The sequence below is a fragment of the Cnephaeus nilssonii genome (assembly GCF_951640355.1).
Source record: "Cnephaeus nilssonii genome assembly, chromosome: 8".
Taxonomy (NCBI): domain Eukaryota; kingdom Metazoa; phylum Chordata; class Mammalia; order Chiroptera; family Vespertilionidae; genus Cnephaeus; species Cnephaeus nilssonii.
The window spans coordinates 26,635,635-26,661,316 of NC_137079.1; the positions used below are offsets into that span (position 1 = coordinate 26,635,635).

Below are 25,682 nucleotides of genomic sequence, written 5' to 3' on the forward strand. Positions count from 1 at the left end.
GGAAGCCCAGGTCCAAGTATCTGCTGGCGGCCGCAGGGAAGCCCGGGTCCTGGGTGCCAGAGGGAAGCCTGTGCTGGCAGCTGGGGGAAGGAAGGCCTACTCTTGCACGAATTCCGTGCATCAGGCCTCTCTATATATAAAAGTCTAAGTGACCATTACGACCAAATGACTGGTTGCTAGGAAAGTGCACTGACCACCAGGGGGCAGATGCTCAACACAGGAGCTGCCCCCTGGTGGTCAGTGGGCTCCCACAGCCAACCTCCTGCGACCAGCCAACCCGCGGTTCCTCCCCGCAGCCAGCTGGTCCCAATCAGCCCCGATTGCTAGCCAGGCCGAGGAACCCCACCTGTGCACTAATTTGTGCACCGGGCCTCTGGTTGGTGTATAAAAATCAACCAATTTCTGAATATTTGTTATCCTGTTACTTTACTCAATTCATTTATCAATTGCAGTTTTTTGATGGAATCTTTAGGGTTCTCTACATATAGTATCATATCATCTGCAAATAATGAGTTTTACTTCTTCCTTTCCAATATGTATGTATGTATGTATGTATGTATGTATGTATGTATCTTATTGCTGTGGCTAGGACTTCCAATATAAGTGGACTTCCTGTCTTGTTCCTGATCTTAAAGAAAATACTTTTAGAGAGGATTATGCTAAGTGAAATAAACCAGTCAGAGAAAGACAAGTATCATATGATCTCATTTATATATGGGGTCTAATGAACAAAATAAACTGATGAACAAAAAAGATCCAGAAACATTGAAGCATGGAATAGACTGACATATTTCAGAGGAAAAGGGTGGGGTTAAGGGGTGTGAAGAGATTAACCAGTGAATTTATATGCATATATGCATAGCCCACAGACAGATAAGTTTGGGGAAGGGTTGGGGAAGGGGAGGGGACTTGGGGGGAGGGGTTAATGGGGCAGGGGAAGGAAACATCTGTAATTCTTTAAATAAGATAAATTGGGGGAAAACACTTTTAGCTTTTCCCCATTGCAAATGATGTTAGCTTTTAGTTTGTTATATATGGCCTTTATTATGTTGAGGTATGTTCCCTCTATTCCCACTTTGCTGAGAGTTTTTATCATAAATGGATGCTGGATTTTGTCAGATGCTTTTTCTGCATCTATTGATATCATGATTTTTATCCTTCATTTTGTTTCATGGAGTGGTTTTAGTTTTTATTCTCTAGCTTATTCTGAGACAGGGAGAACTTATTTTAAAAATTATTGTTGAAAATGAATAAATACGTCTACATACTTGCTCAAAGGACTTGGTCAGTCCTTTTTGAAAAGGTAGAAGATTAAGTAGAAGAACATGGTCTTTGGAGCTCAGGCTCCATCTGACAGTCTGTGCTCCAGGCAAACTTTGCTGCTAGGAGAGGAGCCTCCACAGAGATGCAGGAGTAACTCTTGTCCAGGAATGTTTGCATTTTTAGAGGAAGAGGTTAGAGAAAAGACTCTCAGGTGGCCCAGGCAGGGGCACCCACTACCAGCACCCCCGTCCCTCCAAGGGGACCCATCCTCTGCCTGAGCTCACCTCCCTGCCCTCACAGGGAGGCCCTCTCTCTCAGGTAACAGAGAGGCTGCCAAGGGGCAGTGGGCAAGCCTTCTCTCTGGACATTGCTGGTGACATGTTAGGTGCTTAGTCATTTGAAGACTCGGTGTGGGCGTGACCTTTATCCTACTTTGCATGCTGGGCCTCTGCCTCGGCCACTCTGCTGCTGGGGCTGTGCCAGGCTGAAATGGTAGCCCTCCTCCCAGGACACCGCTTGCAAAAACTGCCACTGGGTCACTGCTGTGCTGTGTGTTTTTTTAATAAATAAATTTAGAAGGGAATTAAACTTATGGATTCTATGCTTTTATCATAAGTGAAGAAATGAAAGGCCTAAAATGCCATTTTAGACATTGGAAAGGGAACATTTCTTTGTGGAGATGAAGAACTTCTAACTTCCGGCCAGTTTGCCCCACCTCTGTTACCTTCCTGGCTCAGGAAGGAGTTTCCTTTTGATGCTCCAAGTGGGTGTGTTTTTGTTTTGTTTTTTGGCTGCTTACGCCAAGAAGAAAGGATGTGCGTGTTCCTGCTAGGACCACAGCCCTGAAATCTGGCCAACGTAGAGTGGCGAACCCTTTCATCAGATGGTACATGACTGAAGGATCATGTTTGTGTTTGTTATCAGTGGGCTTTCTGGATGCCGAGCTGTGTGGGTCATTCTTTCCTTTTCCTAATCATGTATTTTATGCACAAACATGTAATAGTACTAAAATAAGGGGGAAAGGTATTTGAAAAATAGAAGTAACCAAATTTATAGCTTTTATTTTTGTGGAAACTCTGGACGAAAAAACATTACATAGATATTTAGAAAGAAACTTCAGAGGCAAACTTGAGGGGCATTTTTTATTATAAATTTAATATGGTTGATTAATGAAAAATCACAATGAAGTACCGAGAAAATGTCTGTCAATATAAAAATTTTAGCAGCATTTTCAGTTTCAGGCTCTAACATTAGTCATACTTCCTCCCGCTATCAAAAAATAATCCAATGGGATACAGTGAGCATCAAGATGTTCAGCTTAGTGAAGGCCTCAAGGAAATCCTCAAATCCAGTGTATTATCTGATATTTCAACCGCCCCTCTCCCAAATTTCTAGAATGTCAAAGTACTTGCCTCAGTGTTTGAGACAAGATTTCCTTGCGGCTGCAGGGGAGAAAGGAGTGAAAATAAAACTGGACTTGATATGTAGTGCTTGAGTGCATGTCCTCTGTACATTCTCTACACTGACAATGAACGGCCATGGCAGGGCTGACCAATACCTGCATGTGGCAGCAGTGGTGGGGGAGGGTGGGATAGGGAACCGGAAGTGGGATGTGTACACGATGGGGGATGGTGCCTCACCCCACAACTGCTCGGGGCAGGCCAGAGCCTGGCAGTATTGCTACATCCCAAGTTAACGGTAGGATTCATGAGGAGGGGAGACAAACAATATGAAAATATAATACTGGCAAACTATTCCCCTGCTTCTTTGGTACTCTCCAAAAATTCTCTGATCAAAAAAGCTAGGAAGCGCACATCATTAAAAAATTACAGTTTTAAGTATTTACAGAAGCAATTATGATATATTACATAATCAATACACAGTATATGAACAAACTTCAGTGAAAGCACTTGGGAACTCCTGTTCCAGTATTATTCAATATCACTTCAACATACACACACCTCCCAAATTTGTATCATACATCCTGTATCTGTTATCTTACAGTATGTTAAATGGGAACAATAGCATTTTCCAATCTACACTTTCCTTTTAAAAGGTTTTCAAAATTTGCCACTGAAATCACTATGTACAAAAATTTGTTGAATATTGAATTCTAGGCAATTCTCTCCACTCCCATTTTGGATATATTTGCAATAATGCTACCTATTCTATGTATACAATATATATTTAATATATAAGTAACTGCACCATGTTATGTCACCACGATACCAGTTTAATGCACATGATTATGTACAGTAGTTAAGTTAGCTCTGGAGGATGACTACCACCTAGGTGAACTGTGGTCTGGAACCACCTGAAGGGCGTGGAGAAGCTGGCTGGGAGACAGCCCGTGTGTGGGCAGGACGCGTGTGCGTGTGAGAAATGTGGGCACACGCTTCCCACACATCCCCATGCCAGACTCTCCCTCGCTGGCTGGCTGGAAGAAGACAAATCACACATATGGGAGGATCCCGTACACAAGGAGAGCCATGACAGCAGCACTGAACAGCCCGGCCACGGGGACAGTCACAAACCAGGCCACAAAGATGTTGCGGAAGAGGTGCCAGTCCACGGCCTTCCGGGAGCGGATCCAGCCCACAGCCACCACGGAGCCCACCTGAGAGCAGAAACATTTTACAGTTAAAGGAGGCCCACAAACTCAACCAATGTAAACTGGCTCATCTCAAATAAATTACTTTATAAAATTTCCCGTTCTTTTCCCTAACTTTGCTAAAAGCTTCTAAACAGGTTTAGATTTTAGGTATAATTGTCTATGCTTCTGTACCTTATAAACTATGAATGCCCCAGTTTAAATACTCCCCACATAGGCTATTGCTTACTACAGTATGTAAACCGACTTTAATTACATAATGAGATGGCAATGATGTATCTTTCTCTTAGAAAAAGAGCATCATAAAATGTTGGAGCTGGAGAAGACCTTTGAGAGTATGAGATCACACAGAGCCCCGGAGGGCTCAGGGGTGCCAGGAGATACCACAGGTCACGGCAGACTAAGGACTAGAAGTCAGGCCTCTGACGTTAAACTGGTTTCCTCCATTATCTCAAACTGCCTTCAGTCCTTGCACTTCAGCTAATTTTAAAAAATAAATAGAGCATAAATATTGGATCTAATGTCAATCACGCATCACAGAGGCATGACAGAGATCCGTGGAAATTAGAGTATCAATACTGATTCAAATATTTTTCTAAATACTTGCAGTTCATTTTATGGTTTGCTGAAAGTCTAAAAAAGAAAAAGAAAAAAAAAAAGACACTTCAAGTATCCTAAAAATCCTAAGAAAGTACATTCCTTTTACCACCTCACGCCTCCCTCAGGCTCTGGGAAAGCTCAGAGTGTAACTTGTTAGGTGGCTCTTGAAGATATCCATAAAACAGGCTTGTCTGCTGACCCTCCAATACTTCAGAATCAGCAGTGGCCAGTGAGATTCAAGTAGCGAAAAATAAAATCTAACACTTTAAATTGTTTATGGAGGCCAAGCAGAACGCCAAAAACAGTGGCATATTTAAAGGCAGTTATTTAATGTGACATTTTGTCGACTCAAGACATCAAATCCACAAACACTATCTCCTGAGATTAAATTCTTGTTACTCATTGTCTCCCCAGAGTGTGTGCACCTCAGCTGTCCTGGATTACCTTCATAATAAGGACACAGTCACGTTTCTATTTTATCTATGCCCTCTTCCTTTCTTAGAACACATTTTTTTAAACATAAAGGTAATAAAATAATTTTAGAGCAAGTTTATGTAATGAGGGATGGACAATTACTGAGAACCCAACTACTGTCATATTTATATATTCTTTTCTAGTATTTTTATAAATATACCTTTATTAGTAAATAATAGGGTAGGCTACCAATTTTCTTTAAAAAATTAACATTATATTCTAAGCATTTTCCCTTTGTACTCACAGCTTTTATGATTATCATGTAAAATGGTACATACTTTAGGTGGATGTACCTTAATTTATTTAACAATTTCCATTTTGCTTCCAATTTTTCCCTATTAAAAACAGTTCCATGATAAACATATTAACTCATATAGCTTAGGTTTAGACTTTAAAAAATAATATTGCCTGAAATGGATTCTTTATTAAAGGGGATATTTATAAAACACCTTGAAATAATCTGAAACTTAGAGAAAAGCTGCAAGAACTCCCACACACCCTTTACCAAAATCCACCAATTTTTAACATTTTGTCATATTTACAAAGAAACATTTTCATACCATTAAAATATCCTGCTCCTCATCAACCTCCCTCTTCCCTTCTGCTAAAGATTTAGCAATCTGATCTAAATATCAGATAGTTGGTTGCAAAACGGTGATTTACCAAGGCCTTCCCATGCACCCAATGGAATGCTGCTTTGAGGAAGACCTCTTTGTCTCCTACTACATGCTAGGACCTCAGTAACTACTGCCAAAGTATTATAAGCAGATGTGAATATACAAGGTCATCCATAACCTGTGAACTTCACCACACCACAACAATCCTGTAAATTGTTCATTTTTGCTAATCAATCAACAAAAACATGTACTACTGTTGCTATAATTTGTATATCTTTGATTATGATTAAGGCTAAACTTTATCCAATTTTACTCCCTCTAGTCTTTACATATAAAAATTGTCTCTTCATGTATTTTGCCCTTTTACATAATGGAATCTAGATGTAAATTATCCCTTATTTATTTATATGTGAAAATATTAATGCAAATATTTTCCCAACCCAAGTTTTCCCTTCCAAGTTTCTAATTTTATGCAATAACAAGACAAGCAATAACAAGTGTTGAGAGTTGTGAAGAAAAGGGAACCCTCATTCACTGCTGGTGGGAATGTAGACTGGGTAAGCAGACTGGCAATTCCTCAAAAAATTAAGAATAGAGCTACCATACGACCCAGCAATCCCTCTTCTGGGTATCTACCCCAAAACTGGAAAACATGTATTCACAAAGATATATGCACCCCTATGTTCACTGCAGCATTACTCACGGTGGCCAAGACATGGAAACAACCAAAGTGCCCTGCGATAGAGGGCTGGATAAAGAAGATGTGGTCCATATACACAATGGAATACTGCTCAGCCATAAAAGAAAGGATGAAGTAGCGCCATTTGCAATAACATGGATGGACCTTGAGAATAGTATGCTAAGTGAAATAAGTCAGAAAAATCTAAGAACCAAATGATTTCACTCATATGTGGGACGTAAAACTGAAACTCATGAACACAAACAGCAGTGTGGTGGCTGCCAGAGGGAAGAGGAGGGGGAACACAAATACATGGTGATGGGAGAAGATATGACTTTGGGTGGTGGGCACACAGTGCGATATACAGATCTTATATCATAGAAACCCACACCTGAAACCTATGTGATCATATTAACCAATGTCACCCCAATAAATTTAATAAGAAAAGGGGGAAAAAAGAAAAATGCTAAATTCTTCAACTATGAAAAAAAATTATCTCATGCAATAAAATATGCTGCCCTTTTCTCCATAATTTATCCTTAGCTTGAATATTTGATACATATTTAATTCTTTTATTCTAAATTCTCTAAAACAAAGTCATATTTTATTCTACATTTTTAAATATTTAAAAATATTATTTAAGCCATCAGATATATGTTCATATATTTTGAGAGTTGTGGTCTAATATGTTCATATATTTTGAAAGTTGTGGGTCTAATTTTTTTTTTCTAGATTGATAGCCAGCTGTCTAACATCCCTTATTGGTTAAATTTTCTCTTCCTCAAACTATATGCTCATATATAACAGGCTCTCCCTCTTGCCTATCAACTGTTTTTAGATAAGTAAGTATTTTTATTATTGTGGTAAAATATAGTACATAACATAAAATTTATCATTTTAACCATTTAAAAAATATATATGTTTTTATTGGTTTCTGAGAGGAAGGGAGAGGGAGAGAGAGATAGAAACATCAATGATGAGAGATAATCATTGATCTGCTGCCTCCTGCACACCCCCTACTGGGGATTGAGCTAGAAACCCGGGCATGTGCCCTGACTGGGAATCGAACCATGACCTCCTGGTTAATAGGTCTATGCTCAGCCACTAAGCCACACCAGTTGGACCATTTTTAAGTGTACAATTTAGTGGCATAAAGTATATTCACATTGTTTTGCAACCATTATCAACATTCATCTCCAGAACTTTTTCATCATCCCAAACTCTGTCCCCATTAACACAATTCCCTACCCCCTCACTTCCATCTACTTTTAACTCTTATTTCCTTATAATAAACTTTCTACCTGGCAAGGTCAGTCCCTCCTTATCACTTTTCTTTTTAGATAATTTTATATTCTTGCTAATTTAACCTACCAAATGAACTTTAGATTCACTTTGTAAAGTTGTAAGAAAAATTCGGTTGGGGTTTTATTTGAGAACTGACATCTTTACAAAATCTGGTTTTCCCATCCAATAGCAAAGCATATCTCCTACACAGGTGTTCTTTCCTGTGTCCTAGCTTCCCTCTGAGGAAGCTGAGTGCGTTTCCAGCTTACGGTCATCATCAGGCACTCACAGCAATAGAATTATTGAGAAGTGGGGGAACCAGGGAGCAAGAATTGGAAAATTAGATTAGAATTTAAAATCAGTAGTGTTTCCTATAAGCAGTTCCAAATCCAATGGCTAGTTGAGTAATCATCAATAGAGATGAACAATGTGGGTAATTCACACAAAAAAGATAATCCCAAACCACCCCAATATGGAATTAAAACATTCGGGTAACACCACTCTGAATTCCTTTAAAAGCGCCCACAAAGGACTATCTTCATTAAATACTGGGACACTTAGAAGAAACATGAATAAATAAAATCTACCCAGGTAAATTAAAAAAGCTAATTTTACACAATCGTTTCCATATTTTTTCCTGCGAAGTTCCCCACTTTTGCCCACTTTTTAATGGAGGTGGCTGTAAGCAAGAAACCTAACAAGCAGATGGGAGAGGAAGCAGAGAGCTGGACAAATCAAACACAAGGTCTGATCATTCCGGGAAATCTGATGGGATTTTTACGGTTTTATGTGGATGTCAACACCCTTTGAATATTTCCAGATTCACAGCTTCACTCACATAGGGCCTCATTCTTAATGCCATCCCACGTCTCTCATATTTCATCCCACATTTGCCATTTGGGGACTTGCAAGCAGAAAAGAAAATGTGGTGAAACGGAGTAAGTGTTATGGGGCTGGCAACTGTGAACTCTCCTTAGCACGTACGATGTGGACTGCGAGGAGCATCTCTGTCCACACCAGTGAGGTTCCCGAGAGCCAGGACTCTGCCTTCAGCTACTGCAGTACTGTGATCTGGGCTTTGTCCACAGTCCATGATCAGTGACACTGGACAAACGGACTAGAATCCAGTTGAGCTCTGTCTGCCTAGCTGATAGAGGGCCTCACTGTGGTCCCATGTTAAGGAGACGTGTTTTAAGTGCCAACAAGCTATTCTAACACTAACCAACAGCTCTAAGAAAACAACACCTCGCATGTGATTAGTACAGCTTTTCATTCACATACACATTTATTCTCTAAGGTCCTGTACAAACTGGATATAAATCCCTTAGTAGCACTTCCTTATTGTAGTCTAGATATAAATATTGAGGAAATGACATTTAAGAATATAGTTTTTATAGGCATTGTATACTTTTCATATAATTCACACATGTATTAAAGAATTTAGTGTTAAATTAGCAAAATTAGTAGCTTCACTATATATACATCAGCATAGGTTAGCTCAGTGGTCGGCAAACTCATTAGTCAACAGAGCCAAATATCAACAGTACAACGATTGAAATTTCTTTTGAGAGCCAAATTTTTTAAACTTAAACTTCTCCTAACGCCACTTCTTCAAAATAGACTCGCCCAGGCCGTGGTATTTTGTGGAAGAGCCACACTCAAGGGGCCAAAGAGCCGCATGTGGCTCGCGAGCCGCAGTTTGCCGACCACTGGGTTAGCTTACAGATAGAGTTCGGTAAGTAACAATAACAACCTAGAAAAGCCAAACTTGTGTTGTTTTCCAGAGATCTTTCAACTGGTGTGAAAAAAGTTTGCCTTCACTAGGCTTGCTCAAGTGCAGGGTTAATCATTAAAAAGACAGCGTAATGTTTATTTCCAAGCAGCCCAAAAGACTATTTATGCCTACAGAAAAGTTCAAACCTGACTTCCTTGGGAAGGAATATATTTAGTAACATCATTTCCTCTAGGCTCCCACACAGCAGTGAGCTGAAGTTGAGGTGGAGTAAGGGGAAGATGATCCCTTTTCATTCCGTATAGTATTGTTTGCCATATTTCAGTGAACATGTGCTCTTTTCTAATTTTTAAATAACTGAAATGAGAAGAATAATGCTAGGAGAACGGTGGGTGGTCACCCACCACCTTCCTTTTCCTGCCTTCCTCCTCTGGACTTGAGCGGCGAGGGCAGCGTATGGAGGGCAGGCTCTGGGCCACACTGCCCAGGCTGGACCTCAAGGGCCACTCGCTAGTTGTGTCACCCTACTGGACAGTGCGTTAACTTTTCTATGCGTCAGTGTCCTCACTGGTAAAACGGGGTAACACTGGCACTGCCCTCGAAGGTTTGCGGGAAGATGAAACAAGTTAATTATTCACTGTGCACTAAAACAGTGCCCAGCAGAGAGCACTTGCCCCACACACCTTAGTCATGGTTGGTTACCAGGATTCTGATTATCATGATTACGCTTAGGAGGTCCGGAGCATGAGGTGAAGTTCTGAATGGTTCTATCACATGTTAAATATATGATCTTAGGAAAGTGACTTAACTCTGGAAACCTCAGTGTTCTTATATGTAAACTAGAGGCCCGGTACACGAAATTTGTGCACGGGTGGGGTGGGGGTGGGGGAGCCGTGGGCGGTTGGACAGCCGGCCCCACCCCCTGGTCGAGGGGACAATTTGCATTTGAGCCTTTTATTAATAGGATTGGGAACACCAGTGCCAATTTCAAATGATTGCTGTGGGGATTAAATGACGTATTTTGCACATAGTATAGAGCACTAAACACAGTCCCTGGCACTCGATATATGCTCAGTAAGTGGAAATAACTTTTACAATGAAAATGTGTGGAAACTGAAGTTATTTTGTAGCAAAAGGAGGAGGAACAAGAAAACAAACAACCCTCTCCCATAAGGCTGCCCTTCCATGAGGTAGCCCACTCAGAAGACTCCCATAAAAGCTGCCTGGCCTTACCAGTCAAATCACTAAGTCATTTGCATTTGTTTATAAACACAGTGGCTTGTGTATAAATGTAGAAGGCCGGGGTCATTTGCTGGTGCCTAGAACAGTACCTCACACACAGTAGGTATGAATGAGTTTTTCTTGAATGATGCAAGCAAATGAACCTAGAATAAATCTGGAGGTGACTTTGCTTTGTTGAAGTTAGAGAATACTTTGGTCAACAGGAGGCCCATTGAAGATGTTCTGGGAATTTTCCAGACCTGGGTTATCAGACCTGGGTTCTAGTCCTGGCTGCACCCGGCGTGACCTTGGATAACTCCCTGAAACTCACGGAGCCCGTCTCCTCTCCATTAGTCTTTAAGGTTCCTTACAGCTCCAACATTCCAGTCCTAAAGCAAGGAATCCCCTCTTGCACAGCCCTGAGTTTTACAGCATTGGCTGTGAGCAATAGTAAGCATCGCCCTTCCTCTGGAATTTACTCTAAGGCAATACAGTCACTTTGACCATTAGATAAGGAAAAAGAACTGAAACAACTGTGTCTTACAGTTCCATTGAGATGATTTCTGCTTATCTCTAGTTCCACTGTCCACTCCCAGTCCCCTGCAATGGGTTGGCACTGAGTGGCATGCCCCCATTTGAGCCTAGGAATATGGTTAGCGCACACATGACTTCAATGCACAATCACTGTGGAAACAATGAGAGAGACAGGACACATGGAAAGTGTGAAGCACACGTTGAGGAGGGGAGGCTCTCGCCAGGCATGCATTGAAAAGCCAAGTGCACACTGCGAAGCGGGAAAGGTCGAGAGGGAGTCTGAGAAGAGCAATCGCCCCACATCCAACAGTGCACACCCAGCAAACCTGCAGGTGACTTTTCACAAACAACAACATACAAAGCGTCACCAGCTTTTCTCCGATTCACTGGGTGACTATGGACCGATCCCAGCAGCCGGAAGAAAGGGGGCGCTGGCGGGGGCCTACCTTGCAGTGAGTGGTGCTGACAGGAAGCCCCACGTTGGAGGCGATCACCACCGTGAACGCTGAGGCCAGTTCAATGGTGAAGCCGCTGCGGGAGGGAGACAGGAGACACATCACAGGCGCCCTTTGTATGGGCCTCACGGACACCCCAGGGCTGCCAGTCTCACCAGGACATTCTTTGAATTGACTGCCGACTCCTGACTGGGCCAGATGGCATCAATAGAACTAGAAACTGCTGTATAATGGCAATGATTCACACTAAGGCTCTGCTTACACTGTTTACAGCCCCGAATAGCCTTGTTTTTCTGCTAGGTTTTCAAAACTCACACACTGTAGTAACTGGGTCAGAAATTCCTGCTGTGTAAAAAATAGTCACTTGCTCATTTCTAAAGTGGCATACGGAAAACTGTGCTCTCATTTTAAAAAATGTGCACTTATTACCAAAAAAAGTGTATTTTTTCTCTGACTAATTTTTCATGAAGTCAACCTTATAGAAGAATCACTGAAATGAATTTCAAGAAGGAAAAGATTTTTTACAATAGGTAATTCCAAGTTTTAGTTGTATCCTTCTAAAGTTCCCTAATCTAGCTAAAGATGAGTGAAAAGGACAACAGGAAGGACTACAGAGAAAACCATGAATCTCGGACCCCACTTCTGAGGGCAGAGGCTGCGAGGGGAAGGAAGCACAAAGTAACCTCAGGAGGGTGGCAGGTGAGAGCTGCTTCGTCCACTAGGTGGAGCTGGTGTGGCAGAGACTCTTGGGGGAAAGGCAGGCCCTGGGCCATGGGTGTGGTCTGCATCCCAGGCCTCCCCACTCGCTCTTCAGAGCTCATGCTGGGTGAGACCACCAGTGGGAGAAAATGGGGGCTCCTGGGTGGGTTCTGTTTCTCTTCCCTCCTGGTCTGCTTCATCCTCTCCTTCCTTCTGTCTTCCCACCCTCTCGTTTTCTCTCCCTCTTCTCAGTGCCACACGGATGGGGGCCCAAGAGTGTATGAGGGCCCTAGCTGGTTTGGCTCAGTGGATAGAGCGTCGGCCTGTGGACTCAAGGGTCCCGGGTTCGATTTCAGTCAAGGGCATGTACTTTGGTTGCAGGCACGTGCCCAGTGGTGAGTGTGCAGGAGGCAGCCTCAAAGAACCAGCCCTGCGGCTCCAGCCTGCACCTGGCTTACCTGGATGGCGTGATTGGAGTGAGGTCTTTCCCCATGGTCTGGATCACTCTTCTTCCCCAAACCCAGAGCCCCGTACAAATTCCAACTCCTCCATAAAACAGCAGCCAGATGGGAGTAGGAGCTTCCTGCAGGACTCCACCTTGTTCATAAATCAGCCACAAAGCTACCAGAGGACCAATGGCATTACTGGGAGAGAGAAAAACCAATGAATTATACAAACATTGTATGGACAAATGACACCATACACAACATGCAGTGACTTCTCAGTCTTGGGGACAGCCCTGCTTACTGTATTTATGGCTTGCCTATATATAAGCTAGTGGTGATCAAAGTGATTTATCCAATTTTTTTGTTGTGGTAAAAAATTAACAGAAAATTAACAGAAAATAGTACGGCTTTATCTTTTTAATATCCATAGGATCTGTAATGATGTCTCTTCTTTCATTTCTGATATTAGTAACTTGTGTTCTCTCTCTTTTTTTCTCATTTAGCCTGGCTAAAGCTTATCAACTTTATTGATCTTTTCAAAAAAATAGGATTTCATTTCACTGATTTTCTGATTTCAATTTCATTGACTTCTGTTCTAATTCTTACTATTTTTCTCCTTACTTTGGATTTGATTTGCTTTTTTTTTCAAGTTTACTAGGATGAATATTTAGATTATTGATTTTTTTTGTTCTTTCCTAATATATTTATTCAATGCTATACATTTCCCTCTAAGCAGTTTCGCCGTATCCCACAATTATTGATGTGTTTTTCTTTTCGTTTAAAGTATTTAAAAATTTCTCTTGATGTTTTTTCTTTGAGCCATGTGTTATTTAATCGTGTTTTATATAATCTTTACATATTTGGGGATTTTTCAGTTATCTTTCTGTTACTGATTTCTAGCTTAATTTCATTGTGGTCTGAGAGCAGACATTTATTAGTTCTATTCTTTTAAATGTATCAAGGTTTTTAATGGTCCAGAATGTGGCCTATTTACTGAATGCTTCATGTGAGCTTGAGAAGAATGTGAATTCACCTGTCAAAGTCTACAGATATAAATGATATAGAGTTGACTAATGTTATTGTTGAGTTTAACTATGCCCTTACTGATTTTCTGCCTCCTGAATCTGTTCATGTCCGCTCTGTCTGAAATAAATATAAGTTAGCTACTTATGCTTTCTTAGTGCTAGCATGGTATATTTTCCTCCTTCCATTTACTTTTATCCTGTATATGTCTTTATATTTAAAGTGGGTTTCTTATAAACAAAAGATAGTTGGGTCTTGTTTTTTGACCCAGTCTGACAATCTGTGTCTTTTAACTTGGTGCATGTAGACGACTGACGTTCAAAGTGATTTTGACATAGTTGGATTAATATCTATCATATCTGTTACTCTTTTCTATTTGTTACCCTTGTTTTTTGTTCCATTTTGTCTTAAGTGAGCATTTTATATGATTCTATTTTCTCTCCTTTGCTCATGTACTGGTTATACTTTTTTTAACTGTTTCTACCACTAGGTTGGTCCCCCTGGAGTCTTTAACTCTCAGCCTTGTCTCCACTGAGCCTCTAGGGTTCATCATTACAGTTCAGCTTTTCCCACTGGGCACTGGTTCCCACAGCAGCTTCCACTCGTGACGCTGTGTATTTGACTATAGCTGCAATCTTGGGGGCAGTGGTTTGCCCTGTGTCCTCTTCTCTCTTCCAGATCCAAAGAGAGTTGTAGATTTTGTAGTACGTTCAGTTTTTCACTTGTTTTTAGGATAGTATGACAACTTCCAAGTTCCTTACATGTGGAACTACACACAGGCTTTTAACGGCTTCTGTAGCTACAGTCTCCTCCTCCCATCCCAATCTAGACTCTGTAGACAGAGTGTGAGCTGCAAGTCACAAAGAGCCAGCTCTCAAGTCTGCTTCTCGCTAGCTGTGTTATCCTGGGCAAGAAATGTCACGTTTCTGAGATTCTGATTCCCCATCTTTGACTAACATCACCAATGACCTCAAAGGGCTGTTTTGAGGAGGATTAGAACCAATTACAAATGGTTCAGCACAGAGGCGTGGTATGAATTTAATAACCTTTTGGTGAATAAATAGAAGCCCCCTCTTTACTGTCACATTACTATTTCTAGGACACTGCTTTTATCAGACCACTAGAGGCCCGGTGCACGAAATTCGTGCACGGGGTGTGTGTGTGGGGTGTCCCTCAGCCCAGCCTGCACTCGCTCCAATCCAGGACGGCTGGCTCCCAACTGCTCGCCTGCCTGCCTTCCTGATTTCCCCTAACCGCTTCTGCCTGCCAGCCTGATCACCCCCTAACCACTCCCCTGCCAGCCTGATTGATGTCTAACTGCTCCCCTGCCAGCCTGTTTGCCCCCAACTTCCCTCCTTTGCCGGCCTGGTCACCCCTAACTGCCCTCCCCTGCAGGCTTGATCGCCCCCAACTGCCCTCCCTTGCAGGGCTGGTCCCTCCCAACTGCCCGCCCCTGCTGGCCTGATCGCCCACAACTGCCGTCCCTTGCAGGCCTGGTCCCTCCCAACTGCCCTCCCCTGCTGGCCATCTTGTGGTGGCCATCTTGTGTCCACATGGGGGCAGGATCTTTGACCACATGGGGGCAGCCATCTTGTGTGTTGGAGTGATGGTCAATCGCATATTACTCTTTTATTAGATAGGATAGAGGCCTGGTGCATGGGTGGGGGCCAGCTGGTTTGCCCTGAGGGGTGTCCCGGATCAGGGTGGGGGTTCCCTTGGGGTGTGGGGTGGCCTGGGCGAGGGGCCTGTGGTGGTTTGCAGGCCAGCCACGCCCCCCGGCGACCCAAGCAGAGGCCCTGGTATCTGGGATTTATTTATCTTCTACAATTGAAACTTTGTAGCCTGGAGCGGAGCCAAGCCTCCTGCTCACTCCATGGCAGCAGCCATTTCTGTTGGGATTTATTTATCTTCTATAATTGAAACTTTGTAGCCTTAACCAAAGGCCAAGGCAGGCCAGGCATCGCCGGGGGCAACCATAGCCTCCTACTCTCTCCAGCTCCGTGGCTGTCGCCATTTTTGTTGGGATTTATTTATCTTCTATAATTGAAACTTTGTAGCCTTAAGCGGAGGCCTGGGTCGGCCAGGGTGTGTGGAAAGCTTGGCTTCCTCCATTGCCGGGGAAACCCAAGCCTCCCTCCTGCTCTCTCAGTGGCCGCAGCCATCTTGGTTGGGTTAATTTGCATACTCACTCCTGATTGGCTGGTGGGTGTGGCTTGTGGGTGTAGCTGAGTGATAGTTAATTTGCATATTACTCTTTAATTAGATAGGATATCCTTACTCAAAAGCTTCAAAACCAGCCCCAAACTGTAATCAAGTGCTCTAACCTCTGGTTAGCTGTAGCAGTTACTGTTTCAACTCTTCCTTTGGCCCTGAAATACTGTTTTGGGGTGGTTTTTTACTTTCCCATTTGTATGTATTTCTTAGCTCCAGTTTAAACTCCTGAAGGACAGGGACCCAATTCATAACACTTTACCAGTACCAGGTCTTCAATAACAATTCTTGATAAGGAGAAGGAAGTAGGATAGGTTCAGGGAGGGGCAGTCAAAAAATTAAGACAGGACAGAACATGGTGCCTTGATTAAAATAACATGGCAGCACCTATATAATACTGCAAAACACAAGATGTCCAGGCCTCCTGTCTGGTGGAGACTTCTTTAAAAAAGAACCAAAATGCAGTTGTACATGGATAGGCAGTGCATAGAAACCCATGGCTGTAAAGCGGAGAGTCATGTAACTGGGCAATAAAAAAATGCAATAGCCCTAGCAGGTTTAGCTCAATGGATAGAACAACAGCCTATGAACTGAAGGGCCCTGGTTTTGATTCCAGTCAAGGTCATGTACCTCAGTTGCAGGCTCAATCCCTGTCCCCGGTTGGGCACACGTAGGAGGCAATCAATCAATGTGTCTCCCTCACAACACTGATGTTTCTCTCTCTCTCTGTCTCTCCCTTCCATTCTCTCTAAAAAAATAAAAAAAGAGTCAATGGAAAAATATCCTTGGGTGAGGATTAACAACAACAAAAAGCAACACTAGGCCCTGGCCAGGTGACTCGGTTGGTTGGAGCATCGTCCTGTGCACTGAAAAGTTGTGGATTTGATTCCTGGTCAGGGCACATACCCAGGTTGTGGGTTCAATCCCCCCCGTCTGATCATGTATGGTTGGCAACCAATTGATGTTTCTCTCTCACATCAATGTTTTTCTCTCCTCCCTTCTTTCCTCTCTAAAATCAATAAACATATCCTCAGGTGAGGATTACATTTTAAAAAAGGAGCAACAATAGCATGTTTTCCTGATTTGGATAGAAACATTAGCCATGCATAATAGTTAATAATAACAGTAATAGTGACAATGCATAGATACTGGTTACAGGAGGAGCACTGTCCTAAGCACATTATAGAAAGCATCTCATGAAAACCCTATGACAGTTGGTACTAGTTTTACAGCCATTTTACAGGTTGAGATACTGAGGCTTTGGGAAAATCAAGTGACTTGTCACTAGCTACCTAGCTAGTAAAAAGAGAAATAGAGTCTCTCTACATCTTCTTACATATTTCCTACATATTCTGGGACTCCATGATCTGATAACCTTACAGCCTACAATCTCCCTCTTTGCTCCTCCTTACTCTTCCTAGAATACACCGGGCATATTCCTAGCTCAGGCCTTTGCACCTGCTGTTCCCTCTTCCTGAAATGCTCTTCCTGTAGATGCTCACATGGCTGGGTCCCTTCACCCTTTCAGATCTCACTTAGTGAGCCCTTACCTGAGCAGTCTATCCAGCACTGCAATTCCCAGCAGCTCCAATCTCCTTTCCAGTTTACTTTTCCCTTTAACAACACTGTCTAGCCTATTACATTACAAGTGCTACTTCATTTATCTGTTTACTATCTGTGCCCCACCCTCACCAGGACTGGCAGGGATTTTTGTTCCCTGTTCGCTGCTGTATCCTGGCACCCAGAACAGTGCCTGGCACACGCAGCCCCTCAATACATACTTGTTGAATGAATGAGTATCCTTACCTCACATCATTGCCACCATGTGCAAAGGATCCAAAGCAGGCAGTAAGGACTTGCAGAAAGTGGAACAGGAGGTGGACCTCGGATGTGTCTTTCTCATCTTTTTCTTCTTCCACAGGGTCCTCTCGAGGCCGAGCAGGATCTGCCAGCTCAGACGCCAGCTTCATTTCCACACCTCCCTCCTCCGCCTCTATCTCAGCCTCGGCTACCGCATTGCAGTAGCTGGAGTAGCTGTCGTAGCGAAGTCTCTTTTTAGAATAGGACACGGTGTCACCCACCAGCTTTTCACTGTCCTCGGGGGCAGGCGACGGGTCAATAGCTTTGAAGGTCGAGTGGACCGGCATCCCACAGATGGCCGCCGTATAGCACGTGTAGCTGTTGTTCCGCCGCAGGAACCTGTAGTTGTTCTCTGGGGCGGGCTTCTCGTCGGGGCCCCTGTCTGTGTGGATTCTGTGCAGCAAGTCTTTGTAGAGCCCCGAGTCTTTGTGGACCGTGTGGTACACGTGGCCGTCGCTCCTCGTGTGGCCGTCGAAGCCGAACGTGCCATTGGAGATGGGCGATTTTGTGGAGCCGTGAGTCATGGAGAGTGCCCTTCCTGGAAAGGGTTAGACAGAAGTCTCATTTTCTAGCCTTAAGAACAGAAATCACGTCTGGAAGGAAAGACTCCCCACTGTTTCATGATGCTAATCTCTGGAAGGTTGGATTATGGGTGATTTAAATTTTTTCCCACACGCCTTATTTTCTAAATGGACTATAAAGGACATGTAATATGGTTAAAATAAAAAAGGAAACTTGTAAACATACGACAAAAAGATAAAGCTAATAAGGTATTTTTAAAATGACATTACTTTCCTCTTAAAAAGTGTCTTCCAGAAATTACTACAGCATTCTTTACTGTTTCTAGTAACTAATAAAGGGAGGATCCGGTAAGGAACGTACTTTAGAAAACTTCATATATAAGGGGCAAAGCCCAGCTTCCTGGGAGGCGGATATTCTAGGTGCACGTGAAAAGGCCAACGTGACTGTCGAAGGCAGTATCTGTCAGATCTGTGGGCAAAATTAATTTGCTTCCCCTGGGCCAAGTCTGAGGCCGCACCTGGGAGAGCGGGTGCCAGGCCCCCCCTTGAGGGAGGCGGGAAGCTGCCCTGACAGGCCGGGCGGAGGCTGGTGCTCGCCCACCATCTACAAACTTTACGGACAAAGGACACGCCAGGGCAGGCTTGATGTTTTCGGAGGTTTCTGTGATTCTACGGCGGGAGATGGCGCTGGCTCCAATTTTAGCTTTCTCCCTGCGCCTTTACGAGGGAGGCATCCTTACGAAGTTGGATAAGCCAGCTCCTGGCAGTTCGGTAGCTGCACCACCAAACAAGCACGCGCCGCTGAGCGCCCGCGGCACCACTGTGGCGCCTGATGGACTGTAAGTAGTTCCTGGAAGGAAAGCACCGGACAGAGGAATTCTGCTGTGCTGACGGAAGGCCGGTCTCCTGAGGCCTCTTGAGTCTCTGGGTTTTCTCAAAACATAAAATGGGGGGACACTTCTGTGCCCTGAATCCTAGTCACCCACATGCAGGCCCCGCTGCTTACCCTGAGGAATGGCTCGCCGCCACCATAAGGGCTCCTCGTGGTCTTACCATAAGCCACCCGGGGGTGGTTGACCGCGGATGTGCCTTCTGGGGCCACAGCCGTCTCCCCAGCCGACCCCGTGAGAGGGATGGTGCTGTCGTCACTGGCCTTGGCACCAGGGAGCTCTTTAAATACGGGGGATTCCGCTTCCGGAATTTTATTGAGGCTTTCATCAGAGACTCGCGATAAAGCACCTTCTTTTTGTAATTTTCCTAAAGAAAGTACAGTCATAGCTGAAAATTTTAGAATTCTTATTAAAAAATAAATATAAAAAATGTTTATCTTTATACCTTAGTACTTACTTTGGAAATGAAACAAAAAAGTAACAGCTAGACAGAGAAAATGAAGCGGAGAGTTCAATCCATTGGAAAACTTAGGCCAGAAAATTCAGCTACTGAGGAAAAGATGGGGGTGTAGGGCCTGAATTATCTCATCAAAAACCAGCAAAACAGAGAGGGTCAGATCTGATCCCCAGGGTCCCTGTACAGGGTAGCATTCTGTAATTCTATAACCATCTAGGGCTCGCCTTCTATTTTCTTAAACTAACCTCAGAATCAATGAAATGTTTATCCTTTTTGTCTTCATTGATATTGTTATAGTCTGTTTGGTTTTCTTCTGTTCAATAAATTATTGGTCTCAGAATTATTCAGGTCATTAAATCTTAAGAAACAAGTAAATCATTTTTCTCAAAAAACAAAAACAAAAAAACCACCACCAACAACTGAAAGATCCTACTTTGAAAAATCATTTACTTTCTAAACAATAGATTTTTTTAAAAAGCTGTTTTACAGCTCGCTAGCACTCTTCTGAGTCAAATCTGTTCTGTGGCGCTATTGATGTAATGATTTTGCAAAATTCCCTGAGCAAATGTTTAAGCTCTCCCCTACAGCAATGAAATGGAAATGCTCTTCTGGGATTTTCTGCTGAAGACACTCACACATAGTCTCTCTCCCTATCATCTCTCTATCTCTGTATCTACCTAGTCAGACAGATAGATTTTTTTAAACTAAATTCTTCTTACGTACTACAGGGAACAAGAAATGTACATATAGACCTATTGGCCTCAAATTGCTTATAATCTAAATGAGAGAATATTTGCATATCTACATATATAAAAGCCTAAGCAACCGTTATGACCGGTTGACTGAACGATTGGTCGCTATGACGATGCACTGATCACCAGGGGGCAGATGCTCAACACAGGAGCTGCCCCCTGGTGGTCAGTGCACTCCCACAGACAACTTCCAGCAGTCCTCCCCTTCTCCACCGCCCCCCTCCCGCCCCGATTGCTGGCCAGGCCGAAGGACCCTACCCACGCATGATTTCGTGCACCAGGCCTCTAGTTTATAATAATTAAAACAAAAATTGTTAACATAGGAAAATATCTCTGGCAGCTTTCTAAGCCATATTCTTCTTTCTTTAAAAACTGTTTTCACTGAGGTAGAACTTATATACTGTAGAATTCATACATTTTGAATGTCCAGATAGATGTCCTGTGACAACATAGGAGTATACCCTATAACCACTCCTGCATTAAGACAGTACATTTCCCTGTCCCTGCAAAGTTCCCTCCTGCCCCTTTGCAGTCCATCTCCTGCGGCCCCACACTGGCCTCAGCAACCAGTGATGTCTATAGATCAACTTTCCCTGGAATCATACGGTATGGACACTTCTGTGTCTGGCTTCTTTCGCTCAGGGAAAGGTCTGTGAAGTGTGTTCTGTTGTGCCCACGGTGGTAGGCAGTTCATTCCTGTATTACTCAGCAGTCTTCTAATGTACAAATAGACCACAATTTGGTTATCTATTAACCTGTTAATGAGCATTTGGGTTGTTTCCAGTTTGGGGCAATTATAACCAAATGATTTGTATACAAGTGTTTTCATGAACACACATTTTCGTTGCTCTTGGACAAACACCTAGAAGTGGGATAACTGGGTCATAAGCTAAGTGTATACTTTACTTCATAGGAAACTGCTAAACTAATTTCCAAAGTGGCTGCACCACTTTACATTTCACCATAAATAAAGTTACTCCACTTCTTCACCAACACTTGATATTGCTCGTCTTTCTACTTGCGGGTGTGAAGTGGTACCTTAGTGTGGTGTTAACTTGCACTTCCCAGATGACTAAATGTTCTTCATCAGGCTGGCAAAGCTCCGTGGCATAGGCAACTTCCAGTTATCCACGGCAGCGAGGGCCTTGCTGTGTGAGCCAGGACCAGGAGACAAGGCCTGGGCATGTGTCGCAGTGTGTGTTCTAGAGTTACCCATGCTTCCCCTTCCCTCTGTTAGTACGGGTAACTGTGCATCACATTTGAGGTCTTGGAACTCGGGAGCACTTTTGTACCATCGGAAAAATAAAAGAGCGCTTACCTGCTATTTTCCTCCGCATCCACGGACACACAAAGAGCCACACGAAAATGGCGAAGAGCAGCGCTACGCCAAAGGAGATGAGCGCTATCGCCCAGATGGGGAGGACCAGGCCGAGCACTGAGAACAGAAACGACAGCAGTGGTCTCAGTGGCTACTTTCCGAAAGGTCAAGCCTCACAGCAACATACTTTCCATTGCCCTAAGCTAAACCCATCACCTGAATTTTGTGTTTAATAAAACCCACAGCCAAAAACAGGTGCCATGCTTTTCAGGACAGAAAGCTGTGTGTTTAAGACACATTTCACCTTGTGAATATGTGGTTAAATTGGTCAGTAATCTAATTATTAAAATTTTACCAAATTGGCACAAGCAGCATATTAAGTTGGCAATAGAATCATTTAATCTTATCTCAATATCTAAACTCCCAAGTGGACACAAGTGGCTAAGAAAGGAGTCCGCCACCTCGTGTCCTATCACCAGCCCCTCTGGACGCTGCACAGAGCCGCTGACTGCCTGCCTCTGTGGCCTCTCACGGGTCAGCCACCCTGCTTTAAATGGACATGTCACTCTGACCACATACATGAATCTCTTTAAAGATCAGCTTAGGAATAAAGGAGTTTTAAAAGGAGCTTGACCTTCAAACTTAACTCGTCTTTGCAGTATCAACTCATAGAATTACAACAGAAAAACTTTTCATTAGAAATGTGGTAATGCACTACCGTGCAATTACATCAGCCAACAAGAGGGTAGGGTGTACATGGTTTAGGAACATCCTGTCTTCCTGGCACTGTAACATCTCCAGAGCTCGTCACTCTGAATCCTTGTCTTCTGTCACTGGTGGCAACAGGAATCATTCCGCACACACTCACAGGTGTACAACTTAAACATGTGTGCTTACACAGGGTCACACGATAGGCATACAAGAATACCCATGATAGCAATATTTGTAATAGCAAGAATTTGTGAGACAACTAATATATGCATCCTTAGGGAAATGTGAAATAGTAATAGTCTTAAATCATAAAAATGAGGTGGATCTATATGTACTGATAAGAAAAGAGACCCAGGATCTAGTTAAGTAAGAAAGGCTGGGTGGGTAGCAGTATGCACAGCATGACCCAATTTGTGTTTTAAAAAGATAACGACCCCACATTTACTCCTATCGTATGTGTAAATGTATAGCAAAAGTTCTGGAAAACACAATGGTTACTCCTAGGGAGAGATGTGAAATTGGAGGGGGCTTTCAATTCTTACTACATATACATTCGTACTATTAAATTTGAAAATATATAATAAACATATACTTTTGTAAATTGTTAAGAGTTTTTAAAAAGTGTTAGAGGAGTGAACTATTTAAAATATTGCCCTCTGCCCAGCCAGCATGGCTCAGTTGTTGAGCATCAACCTATGAACCAGGAGGTCATGGTTCAATTCCCAGTCAAGGCACATGCCCGGGATGGGGGCTCGATCCCCAGTGAAGGGTGTGCAGGAGGCAGCGGATCATGATTCTCTCTCATCATTGATGTTTCTATCTCTCTTTCCCTCTCCCTTCCACTCTAAAATCAATAGAAATATATTTAAAAAATAAATAAAATGTTGTCATTTGATTAAATGAATCTATAATGATGCAAGCTTGTTACATATTTAACCTTTTGCACTCGGATGTCGAGTGTGACTTGACACGGTTAGCATTAGAATAAAGGAATTGAGAAAAAAGCGAGTGCAAAGGGTTAATGATTTTATACATAGAAACCAACTCAAAGTTATTCAATTAAGGTATTATTTAATACAAGAGGCCTGGTGCATGAAATTAGTGCACTGTGTGTGTGGGGGGCGGGTCCCTCAGCCCGCCCTGTGCCCTCTCGCAGTCTGGGAGCCCTCGGGGGATGTCCAACTGACACATTAGGCCCACTCCCAAGGCTCCCATCACGGCCACTGCACTCACCAGATGTAAGCCTGGCTCAGGGCTTCTGGCTGAGCGGTGCTCCCCTTGTGGGAGCGTACTGACCACCAGGGGGCAGCACCTGCATTGAGTGTCTGCCCCCTGGTGGTCAGTGTGCATCATAGCAACCAGTTGTTCCGCTGTTCAGTTGATTTGCATATTAGCCTTTTATTATAGAGGATATTTACTGGTAATTGTAAGAGGTAGAATAGGTAGTTAATACAATACTAGGAATGAATTAGCATATATAAATGTGAAAAACAAAACACCAGAATCACCTACTTCATCTATAGCTAAGGGCACACTGGTGGGAATATAGACACTTAGGGGCTAGGCTGTTTCTCTTCCAAACTCCTGGGTACCCCAGAAAGTGGGGGACTGGTGTGGGGCCATGCCCCTTCAGCTGGCAGCCAGCTCCAGCCCCGGCTCTGCCCAGAATCTGAAGCTTGGAGCTGCTTATAAAACCAATGGGGCTGACCTCACCAGGCCATGCTGTGGGCCATGGCATCCCGGCTTCTGCTTTCTGTCTCCATGTCAGTGTCTAATACATGTGATAGAGGATCACTCCAAAGCTGTTTCCTGCCAAACTGAATGGTAACTGTTAATTACCCACATCAAACTGACCACCCAACATCAACCCGCATCACTCTTACAGCTTAAAAGTACTTGGTTTTTGAAGAGGTTTCCCCTGTTTCCTTTGGCTCCTGGTTTAGTTGGTGGTAAAATTGTTAACTGTGCTACTTTTGACTTCATTGTGTTAACCTGACCTAAGAGAGGCAAGCCATGGATACTGTGGGGAGAGAGAAACAATTTGAGAGATATTTGTTCCAACCATGCCAAGCAGAGCCCACAACAAAAGCCGAGAAGGGCTGCTTTATGGGCCTTTTCCAAGCCCATCTCCACACTCCCTGCTGGGTTCAAGCGGATTCCAAGGGTGTCAGGGCCAACATGCCCAGGGGTTTCCTGAGGTCAGTTATAAGCTTCTGATCCTTTTCTTAGACAACAAGCCACAATGTCACCTGCTCCTTGAACCTTTACTGTCAGAACTGCCTTTGCCATTGGTCTGGCCTGGGTCATGGCCAGAGGCTCTGAAGTTGCCCTCCCAGTCACAAGGCACTGGATGGGAGGGCAGGGGATATACACGTACCAGAGGGAGGGGGACAGGATTGAGTAAAACATCAAGGAGAGACAGCGTGAAGGAAAATAGGAGAAAGTCATTGATAGTGAGCAAGGTCAGGGGAACAGAAGGGACAGAATTTATTTTTATTTTTGTTAATCCTCACCTGAGGATTTATTTTTTCCATTGCTTTCTAGAGAGTGGAAGGGAGGGGGAGAGACAGAAAAAGAAACATCAATGTGAGAGAAACACATCCATTGGTTGCCTTCCACACCAGCACTAGAGATTGAGCTTGTAACCAAGGTATGTGCCCTTGACTGGAATTGAACCCATGACCCTTCAGTCCACGGGCTGGATACTCTATCCACTAAGCCAAACATTGTAGCCAGAAGGGGCAGAATTTAGATCTTACCAAATCAGTAACATAACTGAGCATCCAAAGAACATGAGGATTTGTTTTAAAGCCTCCAATATGAGAAATGCAAACTGACAGTTATCTATACATATAAAAGCCTAATATGCAAATTGTCCCCTCGGGAGTTCGATTGGGAGTTTGATTGCTCACTATGATGTGCACTGACCACTAGGGGGTGGTGCAGAATGAAGGAAGGCCCCGGCTGGCATCGGAAGGAAGACCCGGGCCAGCAGCCAGAAGGCCCCAATCAGCCCTGATCGCTGGCCAGGTCTAGGGACCCTACCCATGCACGAATTTTGTGCACAAGGCCTCTAGTTTGTAAATAACTCTATATTGTACTAAATACATCAAATCCAATTTCATGGGTAAAACATAATTAAATACAACAAGTCGGCAGAGAAAAGCACTGGAATCAATGTGCATCCGAGGGAGAACTTTTTCTCCTGAAAAAGTTAAGGCTGAGTTATACATAACAAGATTTTTGACAGGAATACTTGGTATTGAATTGTCTTCCCCTGAGGATCTCAAAATGTTTTGCAATAATTACACCTTAGGAGGGCAA

At 43.4% G+C, this 25,682-nt stretch overlaps 1 protein-coding gene across 16 annotated transcripts in view; it reads right to left on the reverse strand.

Moving 5' to 3' along the window:
• Positions 1-732: 732 nt before the first annotated feature.
• The window catches only part of SLC20A2 (solute carrier family 20 member 2), a 96,815-nt gene continuing 71,865 nt past the window's right edge, over positions 733-25,682 (reverse strand). For all 16 annotated transcript variants that reach the window (XM_079778584.1, XM_079778591.1, XM_079778579.1 and 13 more), the window contains 6 exons: positions 21,648-21,764; positions 19,284-19,487; positions 17,656-18,247; positions 12,628-12,813; positions 11,462-11,546; positions 733-3,880 (listed from right to left, as the gene is read on the reverse strand). In XM_079778584.1, coding sequence (XP_079634710.1) covers positions 3,716-3,880; positions 11,462-11,546; positions 12,628-12,813; positions 17,656-18,247; positions 19,284-19,487; positions 21,648-21,764 — 1,349 coding nt within the window. In that variant the 3' untranslated portion in view covers positions 733-3,715. The remainder of the gene's footprint in view (positions 3,881-11,461; positions 11,547-12,627; positions 12,814-17,655; positions 18,248-19,283; positions 19,488-21,647; positions 21,765-25,682) is intronic.